At 37.5% G+C, this 12,828-nt stretch overlaps 1 protein-coding gene across 1 annotated transcript in view; it reads left to right on the top strand.

The window, feature by feature from the left end:
* Positions 1 to 12,828, top strand: part of RBM33 (RNA binding motif protein 33) — a 103,217-nt gene that overhangs the window by 2,156 nt on the left and 88,233 nt on the right. Inside the window, 2 exon segments of the mRNA XM_032483021.1 lie at positions 8,506 to 8,584; positions 12,339 to 12,387. Of these exon segments, the coding sequence (XP_032338912.1) occupies positions 8,506 to 8,584; positions 12,339 to 12,387 (128 nt within the window).

Genomic DNA, 12,828 nt, shown 5'->3' with positions numbered 1-12,828 from the left:
CAGTTTGCTTTGTTCACATAATAATAGGTCCTGGAGGTCTCTCCTGTGTCGCTAGGTGAGATGGATCCACTAATATGGATCCACCATTTATTGATTAACCATTTTCATATTGATAGGCATTTCAGTTACATGTTCTTTTTCACCACTGTGGCAAATTCTGCACTAAACATCTACGGACACATCTTCTTGTGCGTTAGCAAATACTTCTGGAGGATTGATACCTCTAGAAGTGGAAGCTATGCAGGATTAAAATTTTGGTGGCTATTGTCAAGTTGTCTTCAAAAAAGTTGATACCACTTTATCCTTCCATTAGTAATGTTTGAGAGTACCCCATTTCCTGTACCCTAAGAATCTTTTTGATAATCTTGAGGCAGGAATATAGCCTCAGTGTTGTAATTTATATTTCCCTGATCGCTACTGAGATTAAGCATCTCTTCATACATTATATTTATTTATTTTTCTGTGACTTGTGTGTATCATTTGTCTTTTTTTATTGGGTAGTTGATCTCTTCTTATTTTCAGGAATTCTTTGTGTATTATGTTAGGATTATAAACCGCCCCCCCTTTTAACTTTTCGCTTATGGGAATTTTAAAATTTTGCCTTGTGAAATGTCACTTGTTTTTATAAATTTTTTTCATAATGGTGTCTCTATGCCAAGAGTTCCTCTATGCTTTTAACATTTTATGCTTCTGTGCTTTTTTATATTTAGCTGTTATTCCATATGAAATTTTATTTTGAGTGTGGTATGAATTTGGGGCTTAAACAATCCTAATATGATTTATTGAATTCTCTTTTCATCTTTATACTATATTAGATTCTCAGTTTTTAAAAATTATTGTTTCATAGTGTGTGTCTATATAAATTATAGCGTGTTTTTCAGACACTATGATTAGCTCTGCATTTTTAAAAAAAATGAACTTTAGAATCGTCAATCATATTCTATAAAGAATTCTGCTGGAATTTTTACTGAGATTGTGTTGAGTTTATTAATATAACTTGGGGATGATGGGTGTTTTTACAGTATGGGTTCTTTCATCCAGCAATAAGAATGTCTCACTCTTTTTCTGTCCACGAGTCATCCAACAAACACTTGAGTACCTGCTCTTTGCTGGCACTGGTCTAAGAGGTTGGAATATGTAGTGAAGAAACCAGACAGTGATCACTTCTATGGAGTTTCCCTTAGTAAAATTTCCTTTATATCGTTCTCACATTTCTTGTTAGTTTCTGTGTCTAGCTATTTTGTGTTTGTTACTGTGGATGGTATAGTTTTTTTTAATCCTATTATGTTCACAACCTTGTTAATGACCTATTATAGAAAAATGTTTTTAGTAACTCTGTACAACTAGCTTGCTGGAATCTCGTTTTAATAGCTTGGTGCTTTAGATTTTCTAGTTAGACAGTTTGTCTGCAGTCTCTTCTATTCCAGTATTTACTGCTCTTACTTCTTTTTCTTGTGCTTCTTGTCCTAGAAGCGTTAATCGTCAAGTCCTCCAATATAGTGTTGGCTAGATTGATGACAGGCTTCTCTATCTTGTGACCTTGTTCTGAGTTTAATGAGTATTCTCTTAATGTTTTACCATGGAGTATGGTGTTTGCTGTAGGTTTCTGATAGTTTTGTTTGTTTAGCTAAGTTTGTTTTTTTGAGTTGAGGTTTTAATTTTTATCAGGTTTTTTTTTTTTTTTGCATCATTGAGGGGCATGAGACCCCTTCTTTAATCTCTTACTGTAAAATCTTGATAGATTCCCTTTGCTGAATCAACCATGCCTTTTTGGGTTCAAAACCTTCTTGTTCTGCAGGTTTTATTCTTTTTAATGTATTGTTGCTTTTCATTTTAGGATTTATCTATGATCGTAAGAGAGGTTGGCTTACCGTTTTCTTCCCTTGTATTTGTATGTGCACATGTGCTATCCTAAGTTTTATAAGATAAGTTGGCTTCGTGGAATGAGTTGTGGATTTTCTGGGACATTGTTAAAAAAAAAACAACTCCATTTTGGTGTGTTGCCTGTTTATTTTTGGGTTTCTTCTATTATTATTGGCCTATTTGGCTGTTGTAAATCCACAGGTCAATTTTGATGATTTTTTCTGGAAAAATTAGTTTTTATATTTTCAAATTAACTCATAGAGTTAAAGGCTTAAGCTTCCTCAGAATGGGTGTGTTGAAGGTAAATTTTTTGAGACCCATGCATATCCATAAATCCTTAGTTTATTTTCATACTTAATTGATGATATGATAGGGTCTGGAATACTAGATTTGAATTCATTTTCCTTAGATTTTAGTTGTATTATTGTGTTGTTTTCTGTCTTCTAGTTCTGCTTTTTGAGAAATCTGATGACATTTGGATTCCTTATCATTTGTATGTGACCTTTTTTCTCTCCCTGGAAGGTTGTAACAATTCCTCTTCATTGTTCTAAAATTTCATTAGCATAGGGTTTTTTTTTTTTTTTTAATATTTATTGTGCGTTTATTTGGTGGATACTTTAGCCTGGAAATACGCATCCTTCAGTTCTGGGAAATTTTCTTATGGTGGTTTTGTTCTTTCATTTCCTCTGCTCTCACTTTCTGAAATTGTTATTGGATTTTGATGCTTTATTTATTTACAAAACGTAAGAGTAATGAGGCAGTTCAGTTAGCATTCTTTTGGAAGGTTAGATAATGTGGTAGTTCACAGAGTCAAGAAAAGAGCAGGGCGACTGTGAGAGAAGAGCGGCAGGAGTCAGGGCGCGCCTGGGCCTGGGCCTGGGCAGCGCACAGCTACTGTGGGGCTGCTGTCCGGCTACTTTTCTTGTAGACCTAGGAATTGGGGTCCTGTTTGGCCAGGTGCTGTTCTTTAGCTGATTTGGGTGCAGCAAAATGTGAGCCCGCTGTTCTAGATTTTTTGATTACTTTCCCCCTTTTTGAGAGAAGATGAAACCCTGGGACTTGTATATAATTCCATTTTTCAAATGTTAGCAACTAAGTTGATTAAAAGAAGACAACATAATTCAAAGAGAACGTGTGTCTTACAGGCCACCAGATCACAACCTATGCTTTAGCTTTTCAGTGATTCTGCCTTCATGATTTAGTAGATTCCATGAATTAATGATCTCCCTACCTAAACACTGAGGAAGTTATGGTTACCCTTTAATATTTTTACATTGGAAATCAGAGGGTTTGTTACTACAGTTGCTTCCTAAATAAATTCAAGAACACTGTACTTGGTTTTTGGTAGACCTGAGTTTAAATCTGGTTTTGCTGTTCAGTAACTGTGGTTAGTCGTACTTTCCACATCTGTAAAAGGAGAATTTGGGAAAGGATTAAATGAAAAACAAATATAAAAATGCTAGCTTGTTAAGGTAAAATGAGGCTCTGTTCAGCTCTCAGAAGTTCTAGGGTTATTTGAATTTTATCAATCTTGTCTAGTCAGGACAGGAGCCATGCTGTGCATTCTAAACATGAAAGGGTTTTAACACAGGAGTTAGAGATTAATCCAACCCTTAGAAAGGCTGGGGGTGCAACGGTCAGAGGAGTTTTCTGATAATCTGAGCCTGGTTGTCAGGATCTTGCCAGGAAGCCATTGTAACTCTGAAGACTATTCTGGAAGGTCCAGTGGGTCGTCTCAATCTGCAGCACTGGGGGTGTTGACTTTTGATGATACTGAGTCTCAAGAAGTCCCCACTGTCACAGCTCCTGCAAGCCCAGAGGCCACACATGATTTTCAGGGACTGACTCTGACCTCTGTGTGCACATGTGTGTGTGTGTCTCCTGCCTCAGGAGGATAACTTTGCTGACTGTGACTCACACCTACTGTGAGTGTCTTGCCTTGCATACTCTAACTCAGAACCGCACAGGGAAGGAGCTCTGGAAAGTGCATTCCTTCCATTCTCTGCCCCATCTCATAGAGCAGTAGGGACGACAGTCAGCAAAGCTGTTACTTACGTCTGTGGAAGGAAAAAGAGAAGGACTTTCTCCCTTTCTTGGGCATTTCTTCCCTTATGCTTTATCAATTTAGCAACTAATTTTCAGCAAGTTAGAAGGTTTCACTTTTTAAAAGAGGGAAGACTCTTGGGAAAAGAAATGGGATGTCATTTCCTCTAGATTCTAAGTCATGGAAACGTGTTGGCTGAGCTCAAACCCTCAGAACACGTGTCCCCTTCCAGGCTGCCCGAGCCAAGAGAGAACTCAAGGGTCTAGCTTTTTATGGCTTCCATGTTGGGAGGCAGAGCCCTGTCTTCTTTCAGGACTCATACTATGGTTGATGTCCAAACATAGGAAGGGGAAATTCAGTTGAAAGACAGCAAATAAATGGTCAATGTTCACTACACTTAATAAATAAAATACAAAGTTTTAGGGAAACCTGTCCAGGGCCCTGTAAGTAGGAGATTTTTAACACAAGACTACAAATTATTTTTCAAGCAACATGATGTCAGAGCACTTTCTGAAAAATTTGCTTGATTACTCAGAATTTGATAGTATACTATAGGGCAAGTATGTTCCCTTCGAAAATTCTTGAACATTAGGCTGATTCTTTTTTCTAGTTATTATTTAAAGGGTCTGGGTTTCCTCATACGTGAAATAAGGAATTTTGAGTCAGTGATTGAAGGTATAAGCATGTATACATGAGAATGGTGTTGAGGCAAAAGAAAGAAGGTTGAGAACCTTTGGAGTAGAGCAGAGATTGGCAAACTTTGTGAAGAGCCAAACAGTAATATTTTAGGCTTTGCAGATCACACGGTTTCTGTTGCAATACTCTGTTCTGCCCTTGTAGCTTGAAAGCAGCTATAGACAATATGTAATTGAATTAGCATGCGATGTTCCGATAAAAGCTTGTTTACATAAATCAAGCAGTAGCCAAATGACAAAAATGGGTGGCAGACCCTGTGTGGCCTGTGGACTGTAGTTTGCTGACCCTTGGACTAGACAAGTTCCCTATTCCAATCTAATAGTCTATAAGGTTTCTCATCTAAGTTCCAGATTCCTGGAAGAGATGGGGAAATAACGAGAATGCTAAATAAAGGAGTTGTATTAATTATAGCTGTCTAATTGCTATGTAACTGAAAATTGTAAGAATTTGAGTAGCTGTTTTTAGTCTTGCTAATAAGGAAAGTGGACTCCCTTAATAAAATATCATGTCTAGTCCAGGGTTTAGCCTTAGAAGAAAGTTTCTAGACAAGGGCATTGACCACTTTTATCCTGCTGATTTAATCTTCCCTTTGGTCTTCAGGGATGTGCTGTTCTTCCCTTTAAAACTCTGGGCTAACGTGGAAGTGTTTTGTTCTCTTGGTTCTACTCAGTATAACCAGAAGGGAAATGAGTGCAAAAAATGTAAGAATGAAAATAGGCACACAGGGTTCTTGTCTTGGTTAGGGTTTTGAGCTGCGGTTCTTGCCGTATCCATGTGCACATCCCGTATCACGTCTGCTTTCTGCTTCACGGAGTGTGGGTCTTGCCCTTGTTACTGTGCTTCTGTCCAAGCACAAGCTTACCCACGTTGACAGCCATTCTTAACTTCTTTCAAGAATCCTAGTTTTCCACTTCCTTTGGGTGTTTAGTTTCTCAGCAGTGTTTCACAGTCAATTTACGGGTCTCTCACTTTTTCATTATGATTATCCCTAGTATATACTTCTTATTTTTATGTTATTGCATAGATTTGTTTTTTAATTTAATTTTCAATTGTTCATTCCTTGTATGTAGAAAAATACTGGTTTTTATGTTGATCTTGTATTTTGCAACCTTACTCAAGTCACTTATATTAGTTTCAGTACCTTTTCTTCATAGCTTCTGTATGGTTTTCTACATAGCTGATCGTTTTTGCTGTGAATAATGACTGTTTTATTTTTTCGTTTTAAGTCTGAATTCTTTATTTCTTTTTCCTGCCTGGTTGCAGTAGGTAGAACTTCTCTTCCAATGCTGAATTGCAGTGGTGGGAGCAGTGACCCCAGGCTTGTTCTGGACCTAGGGGAAAGTGCCGAGTCTTGGCCTTTACCTGAGCTGTTTGCTGTAGGTTTTTCTTAAAGATGCCCTTTGATCAGGTTAAAGAGATTCCCTCCTATTCTTAACTTGGTGAGTTTTTACAAGGAATGGATATTGGGTTTTGATGAATGCTTTTTCTGCTTCTATTCAGACAGTACCTTGCTTTTCTGCTCTTAGTTTGTTAATGTGATGTATTACATGGATTTTAAAAAATACTGATTTTTGAATGTTAAATGAACCCTCCATTCCTGGGATAAACCAGGTCATGATGTGTATTATCTTTTTAATTACTGAATTTTATATGCTCATTTAAAAAAATTTGCATGTGTGTTCATGAGGAATGATGGCCTAGTTTTTTTCTTTTAATATCTTTAGTTTTGTAATGGGCTCAGAATGAATTTGAAAGTGTTTTTCTAGTCTCTGTTTCATGTATCTTTTCTAATAATTATTATTTACTTCTTTTTGCTGACTTTTGGTTTAATTTCCTCTTCTTTCTCTAATTCCTCAAGATTTAAAGTAAAGCTGTTGATTTGAGATCTTTCTTCTTTGTTAGTATAAGCAACAATAGCCATGAATTTCCCTCCAAGAACTTTTTGCTGCCTTTCGTAAGCTTTGATATGTTTCCTTTTTGGGTTCATTTGTCTGAAAGTCTATTCTTATTTCCTTAGTTATTTCTTCTTTGACCTCTTGGCTGATGAAATGTGTTGTTTAATTTCCATTTATTTATGAATTTTTCAATTTTCCTTTGATTATTGATTTCTAGTTTTATTATCCAGTCAACCCTTAAACAATGCTGGGGTTCAGGGAGCCAACCCCCTGTGCAGTCGAAAATCCACATACAACTTTGCAGTTGGCTCTCTGTAATTACAGTCTCACATCTGCGGACTCAACCAGCCACCGATTGTGTTGTATTGTAGTATATATTTATTGGAAAAAAATGCACATGTAAGTGGAACCTGTTCAGTTCACTCCAGTGTTGTTTTAGTTAAAGACTATGCTTTGTATGATTCTGACCTTTTAAAGTTACTAGGAATTGCTTTATTGCCTAACGTATGTCCTAGAGAATGTTCCACGTACACCTAAGAAGAATGTATATTCTGCTCTTGTTGGGTTGAGCGTCTTTTATTTATCTGTTAGATCTAATATCCAGTATAATCTCATCTTAATTACATCTGCACACTCTGCTTCTAAATAAGGTTGCATTCACAGGTCAGGGAATGGGGTGGTGGGACTTAAATGTGTCATTTTGGGGCACACAGGTCAGTCAACTACAGAGAATCAGCAACAGATTCCTTCTGTTTTTGTTTATCTGTGAAAGTCTTAATTTCACTCTTGTTTTTATAGTTTTGCTAGATATAGAATTCTTTTTTTGAGCACTCTGACCTCCATTGCTTCTGATGAGCATTAACTCTTACTCTTACTGTATTTTTAAGTGATGAGTCGTTTTTCTCTTACTACTGCTAAGGGTTTCTCCCTGTCTGTTGAATTATGATGTGTGAGTTTGTGGATCTCTGTGTTTTCTGCTTTGACTTTCTTGAACATTTTGCGTGTATAGATTAATATTTTCCAATACATTTGGAAAATTTTCAGCTATTCAAAAATTTTTCCTACTCCTGCTTCTCTTCCTCCTCTTACACATATTGGTGTGCTTACTGGTGTCTCTCATTTCTCTGAAGCTGTGTTCATTTTTCTTCACTGTTTTCTTACTGTCCTTTGGATTGGATCATCTCTGCTGATCTATTTTCAAGTTTACCAGTTCTTTCCTCTGCCAGTTCAAATGGATTGTTGAGCCCCTCTAGTGAAATTTTCATTTCAGTTATTTTTCAATTACAGAATTTCTTTTTGGGTTTTTGAGAATAATTTCTGTTTATTCATATTGTTTATTTGGTGCAGCATTGTCATCAGATATTCCTTTGGTTCTTTAATCGTGGTTTCATTTAGTTCTTTGAGCATATGTATAATGGCCAATTTGTCTTTTTCTGTTAAATCTGACGTCTGGTCCTTTCACAGGCAGTTAATTGCCTTATTTCTAATGGGTTGTACTTTCCTGTTTCTTTGTATGCCTTGTAACCTCTTGTTGGAAATTGGATGTTTTAGATAATATTTTGTGTCAACTCTGGGTGCTGGTCTCCCCACTTCCCCACCCTGAGCCTGTTGTTTGTTATTTGCTTGTTTACCTGTTTGGTGACTGGCTAGGTTTTAAGTAAAGTCTGTTCCCTTCCCCTACATCTGGGCAATGTGAAGCTTCTGATGTCACCCCGCAGGGGCCACAGCCTTGGGCATGCCCATGGTCATCCTGGGACAGTGGTGGTTTGGCTGGCCTCTTTCTCACTGTCTCTTGATTTGATCACACCTTCAACTGTGCCCTGGGGCATAATTTGCAAAAATTTTTAATGATTAAAAATGGCTAGAAATTTCCTTGTATATGAAACTTCAGTATTTTAAAATGTCATGTCAGGAATCCTTGAAAGAAACAAGTTGTTTCAGTATTTGAGTGTCTGTATGTGTCAGTTTTAATTTAATAAGACTAAATTCATGGCCTCTCCCTCACAGATGATGACTTTGACCAGTTTGATAAGCCTGGTGCAGAGCGGTCCTGGCGGAGAAGAGCTGCAGACGAAGACTGGGACAGGTATGGAGGGTCCATGCTGACTCCTGTCATTCTGCCACTTGGCCATGCAGAGGTCTTTACTGACAGCAGTGTGTTGCTACTGATGCTCTTTCCTGAGCAGGCCTGTCCCTCCTGGGCTAACATGGGGGCAAGGACAGGCGCTCTAGGCGGGGGGCTTTGTGGTGGGCTCCAGGTCCAGGCCTGTGCTGTGTACATGGCTGCCAGTGGAGCCCTGGGTGTCTTGTCTCTGTGCTTTTGTAGTGATGGTGTTAACTTTCTGGGCGCCCGAGCTGCCATTGGAGGAGTGTGCCTGCAACAGCAGCAGTGGGGTTTCCTTTTGCCCACGTCTTACACAGTATTTGGCTGTACCTTAACATTTTTGCTATTTTAGTACGTGTAAAACTGTATCTCACTGTGATTTAAATTTGTATTTCTCTGTTTACTAGTGAAGATGAAAATACCTGTTTAGGAATAAACACACAAACAGTATAAAAACGCCCACAGCAGTGGGAGATGTCAGTTCAGCGCAGCGACTGCTGCTGCGAGGGCTGCGGCAGGGGTGGGAGGGCCTGCGCAGGGGGTGGGGGGGCGCCAATGGCGTCACCTGCGCGTTGGGGTTCCCGGGTGACGGTTGTTCCTTCTCAGGTGACGATTATTTGGTGCATATTTCTTACCATCTTAAGTATCATGTTGAAAATGTAAACATTACCTTGGAGTTGCAGTCAGAAAGTTTAATAATAAAGGTAAGTAGATCTGAATGAGGAACAACAATGAGGAACTGCTGTAGAAAGAAAGACTACCTGATTGCTGTTTGAAAACTATAATGTCCCAGAAGTTTTACTGAAAAACCTACATTAAAAACTATGTAATTCTTACAGCCTGCATGAAGTTGCGTACTCTTCAGTGATTTTTAGGCAGTCTATAAAAAATTAGAGCTTAGAACAAGTCTCCTATAAGAGAAATGGTCCTACTGAGAAGTATTGACAACTAGTTTTGTGTAAAGGCCTCTGGCAGGGAGCTGAAAAATCTTAAGTGTATTTTCATAGTTTCTTCACCGTTTGGATTTTCTCGTCTGTCAGTCATCTGTTCGTATTAATGTCTTTTTTTCTTTTGGGTTTTTGTCTTTTCCTTATTGGTTTTAGGGATTCTTTATGGTTTCTGTTTATTCTTTTTAATTAAAATATGAAAAAAGTGTATTTGAAAATCATTTCAGACTTATTGGAAAGGTGCAGGAATAACACAAAAACTCTCACGTGCCCTCTCTCTGACAGCTGCTTTTTGTCATTCACATCCTTCTCTCACTCTTTACCCCCCAAACTTTATTTTTTGTTTCTCCACCATTTGACAGTAGTTTGCAGGTGTCATGCCGACTTCTAAATCTATCCAGGGTCTGTCAGTGGCCCCAGTAATGACCTTTTTAGTCAGAAAATGAGTTTCGTGTTTTTTCTGGTTCAGGATTGAATTCAGAATCATATGTTGCATTTCCTGCTCCCCCCTTGGTTTTTTCACCTGGAAGAATTCAGTAGCCTTTGTCTTTTATGACTTCGACATTTTTGAAGTAGACACACCTCATTTGTTTTGTAGACCAACCCTCAGTCTTGGTAGTGTCTCCTCAGGACTGGAGTCAGGTTATGCATTTGGTCAGGAGTGCTCCTGGTGATGCTGTGGCCTTGCTGAGGGCATCACTTCAGGAGGCATGTGATGTTGGCCAGGCTGCTTTCTGCTTGTCCTTAAGAAGTTCTTCCCTGCCTGTATTCTGGTGTGTCCTCTATGTTCCTATGAAAGTTAGGCACATAATCCGCCTGAAATTGATTCAATTGATTGATTTTTTTAGTTTATTGAGAATTTCAAGCGTATGTGAAAGTAAAATAGTACAGTGCAGGTAATGTGCCATCCCTCATCGTCAGCAGTGTCAGTGTGTAGCCAGTCTTGTATTACCTGTAACCTCTGCAGCCCTCTTCAAATCACAGGCGTATTTCATCGGAAAATATTTCAGATTGTATCTCTGCAAAATAAAGGATTTACAAATATAGCCATAAGAGTTATATCTTAAAAAGTCCCTTAATATGAATGTCTCGTTAATGTTCACATTTCCCTTATTGTCTTGTATGTATATTACAAACAAACTCACACACACATACAGTGTGGGTATGTGTCTATGTGCTCTTTTGTAGTTTGGACTGGAGTCTGGGTAAAAGCTATACATAATTGATTGGTATATTTTTTAAGTATCATTTCATCTATATGTTCTCCCCATAGTTTTTATTAGTTCTCTGAAATTTTTGTTGAAGAAACAAGGGGTTTATCTTGGAGAATTTCTGCTTTTGCTGATTGCATCTCCTGGAGTGTGTTTAGTATGTTCCTCTTGCATTTTCTGTAAATTAATAGTTAGAGCTAGAGGTTGATTAGATTCAGGTTTGAATTTGGGCAGGAATAGGGGCTCGGCAGTGTCTTAGTTGGTGGTATGTTCCCCCACCGGGAGCTGCACAGGGTCTCGTTGACTTTTTGTGATGTTAGCCATTAGATGGTCCGAGTGGTGACATCCTGATTCTGTCATGCCTTTTTCTGTTAGCTGTGATCCTTCTATAAACTTCTTGGTTCCGCTGAGGTACAGCATAAGTGCTTCATTCTTTTACTTTTATTTACCAGTTTTCAAAATAGTGGGTCATTTCCTTAACATCCTCCAGAGGTGAGTTTTATTTTTGAATCATTCTGAATTCATAGATTTAAGTACTGCATGTGTTTTTTTTTTTATTATCCATTATAGTTACTATTCTTATGTTTGAATTGCCCTAGTGTTTGTTCATTGGGAATTTACTCTGGCTGTCATGACATTAGTTGGCTCTCTGCTGTGATGGAATTGGGTTTTGGTTACCTTCTGAGACAGGGTTCTAATTTTTCTTCTGTGAATAGCACTTGTCCAGTGTTGTTTATGAACGTTCTCCTTTCTTCACTCATCTTCAGTGCATGTTTGCATATGAAGATTTTGTGTCGTGGATATTTCTTTATTTGATACTCTTAAAGCATAAAACTGTCTCTTCCATGTACTGGATAATAGAGGGACCATTTTGAAAGTTGAGAAGAGTGAGTCAGGAAACTAATCAGACTGTATCTAGGTAGGAAAGAGACAGCCTATTCAGAATGTTTTAACCAAAGATCATTTGATGAAGGATTTCTGTTTTATTTGTGAGAAGACCTGCTTCTGATCACTTTATAACGTAAATACGCTGAAAAAAATTGCAGACAACTGACATGACTTCTATGTTATGTGAAGATAATTCCCTTAGTAATGATTTACTTGTATGTCTTCATCAGCATTGATTTTTCGTTTTTTAATTTTTTCAGTTTGATGAGTGTCAAATGGTCTTTCAGTGGTTTTGATTTTAAATTTTCCTAGTTAATGATGTTGGGCATCTGTCTTCTCCTATCTCATCATAGATTTTAAAACACAAGAGAAAGCATAGGTATTACTTATTATAGTTTCTTGTTTTGCTGAATAATGAACAAGTCCAAAGAAATTAAGATCTCACTGAGGTGAAAAACTAAGATTAAAAGTCTAGTGAGAGCCAACTCCTGTAGCAAAACCTCACATACTTAAAGGGCCAGATGTTCCCTAATATTTGAAAATATGTTTTTCATTATTAATAAAGATAAAGGAAGGTATAGCAAACTTAACGTGAAAGTACCCAAACCCTAAAGTCCTGGGTACATTTCCCAGTAATCTACAAACTTGCCAGTGTCGTAGGAATAATGCATTGTCTCTTTTTTTCCACAGTGAACTTGAAGACGACTTACTTGGAGAAGATTTGCTGTCTGGCAAAAAGGTAAGAAATACAGGTCTTCCTGAAATTAAATGATAGTCTTTTAATTGCACTTAAATATAGGAACGTGTCTCATGCATGGGATGTGTTACTGGAAAGTTGGGTATAGATCGAAATTTTGTGAATTGAATTACTCTTTAAATGCACAAAGAGTTGACTGTTTATTAGTAAATTCTCTGATAACTTATAATTCAGGGAATATATCCTTGAAGCAAATATTTTAGTTCCTCCTATATATGTCAAGGCATTCTAGCAGGTATTGAGCTTATGAAAACAGTTAACAAAACTACCACTTGTCCTGGAGGAACTTAATATTTGGTGGTTAATATTTTGCATACTGGATCTGGAATTCACTTTTTTGGAGTATTCAGAGATAAGCTTAAAAATAAATATACTCAAATATAACACACATTACATAAATAAGAATAAAAGTGTAAAACTTAA

Source organism: Camelus ferus, chromosome 7 (assembly GCF_009834535.1).
Source record: "Camelus ferus isolate YT-003-E chromosome 7, BCGSAC_Cfer_1.0, whole genome shotgun sequence".
NCBI lineage: Eukaryota > Metazoa > Chordata > Mammalia > Artiodactyla > Camelidae > Camelus > Camelus ferus.
The sequence above is the reverse complement of the archived record's forward strand: the minus strand, read 5'-3'. Positions and strand labels throughout refer to the sequence as shown.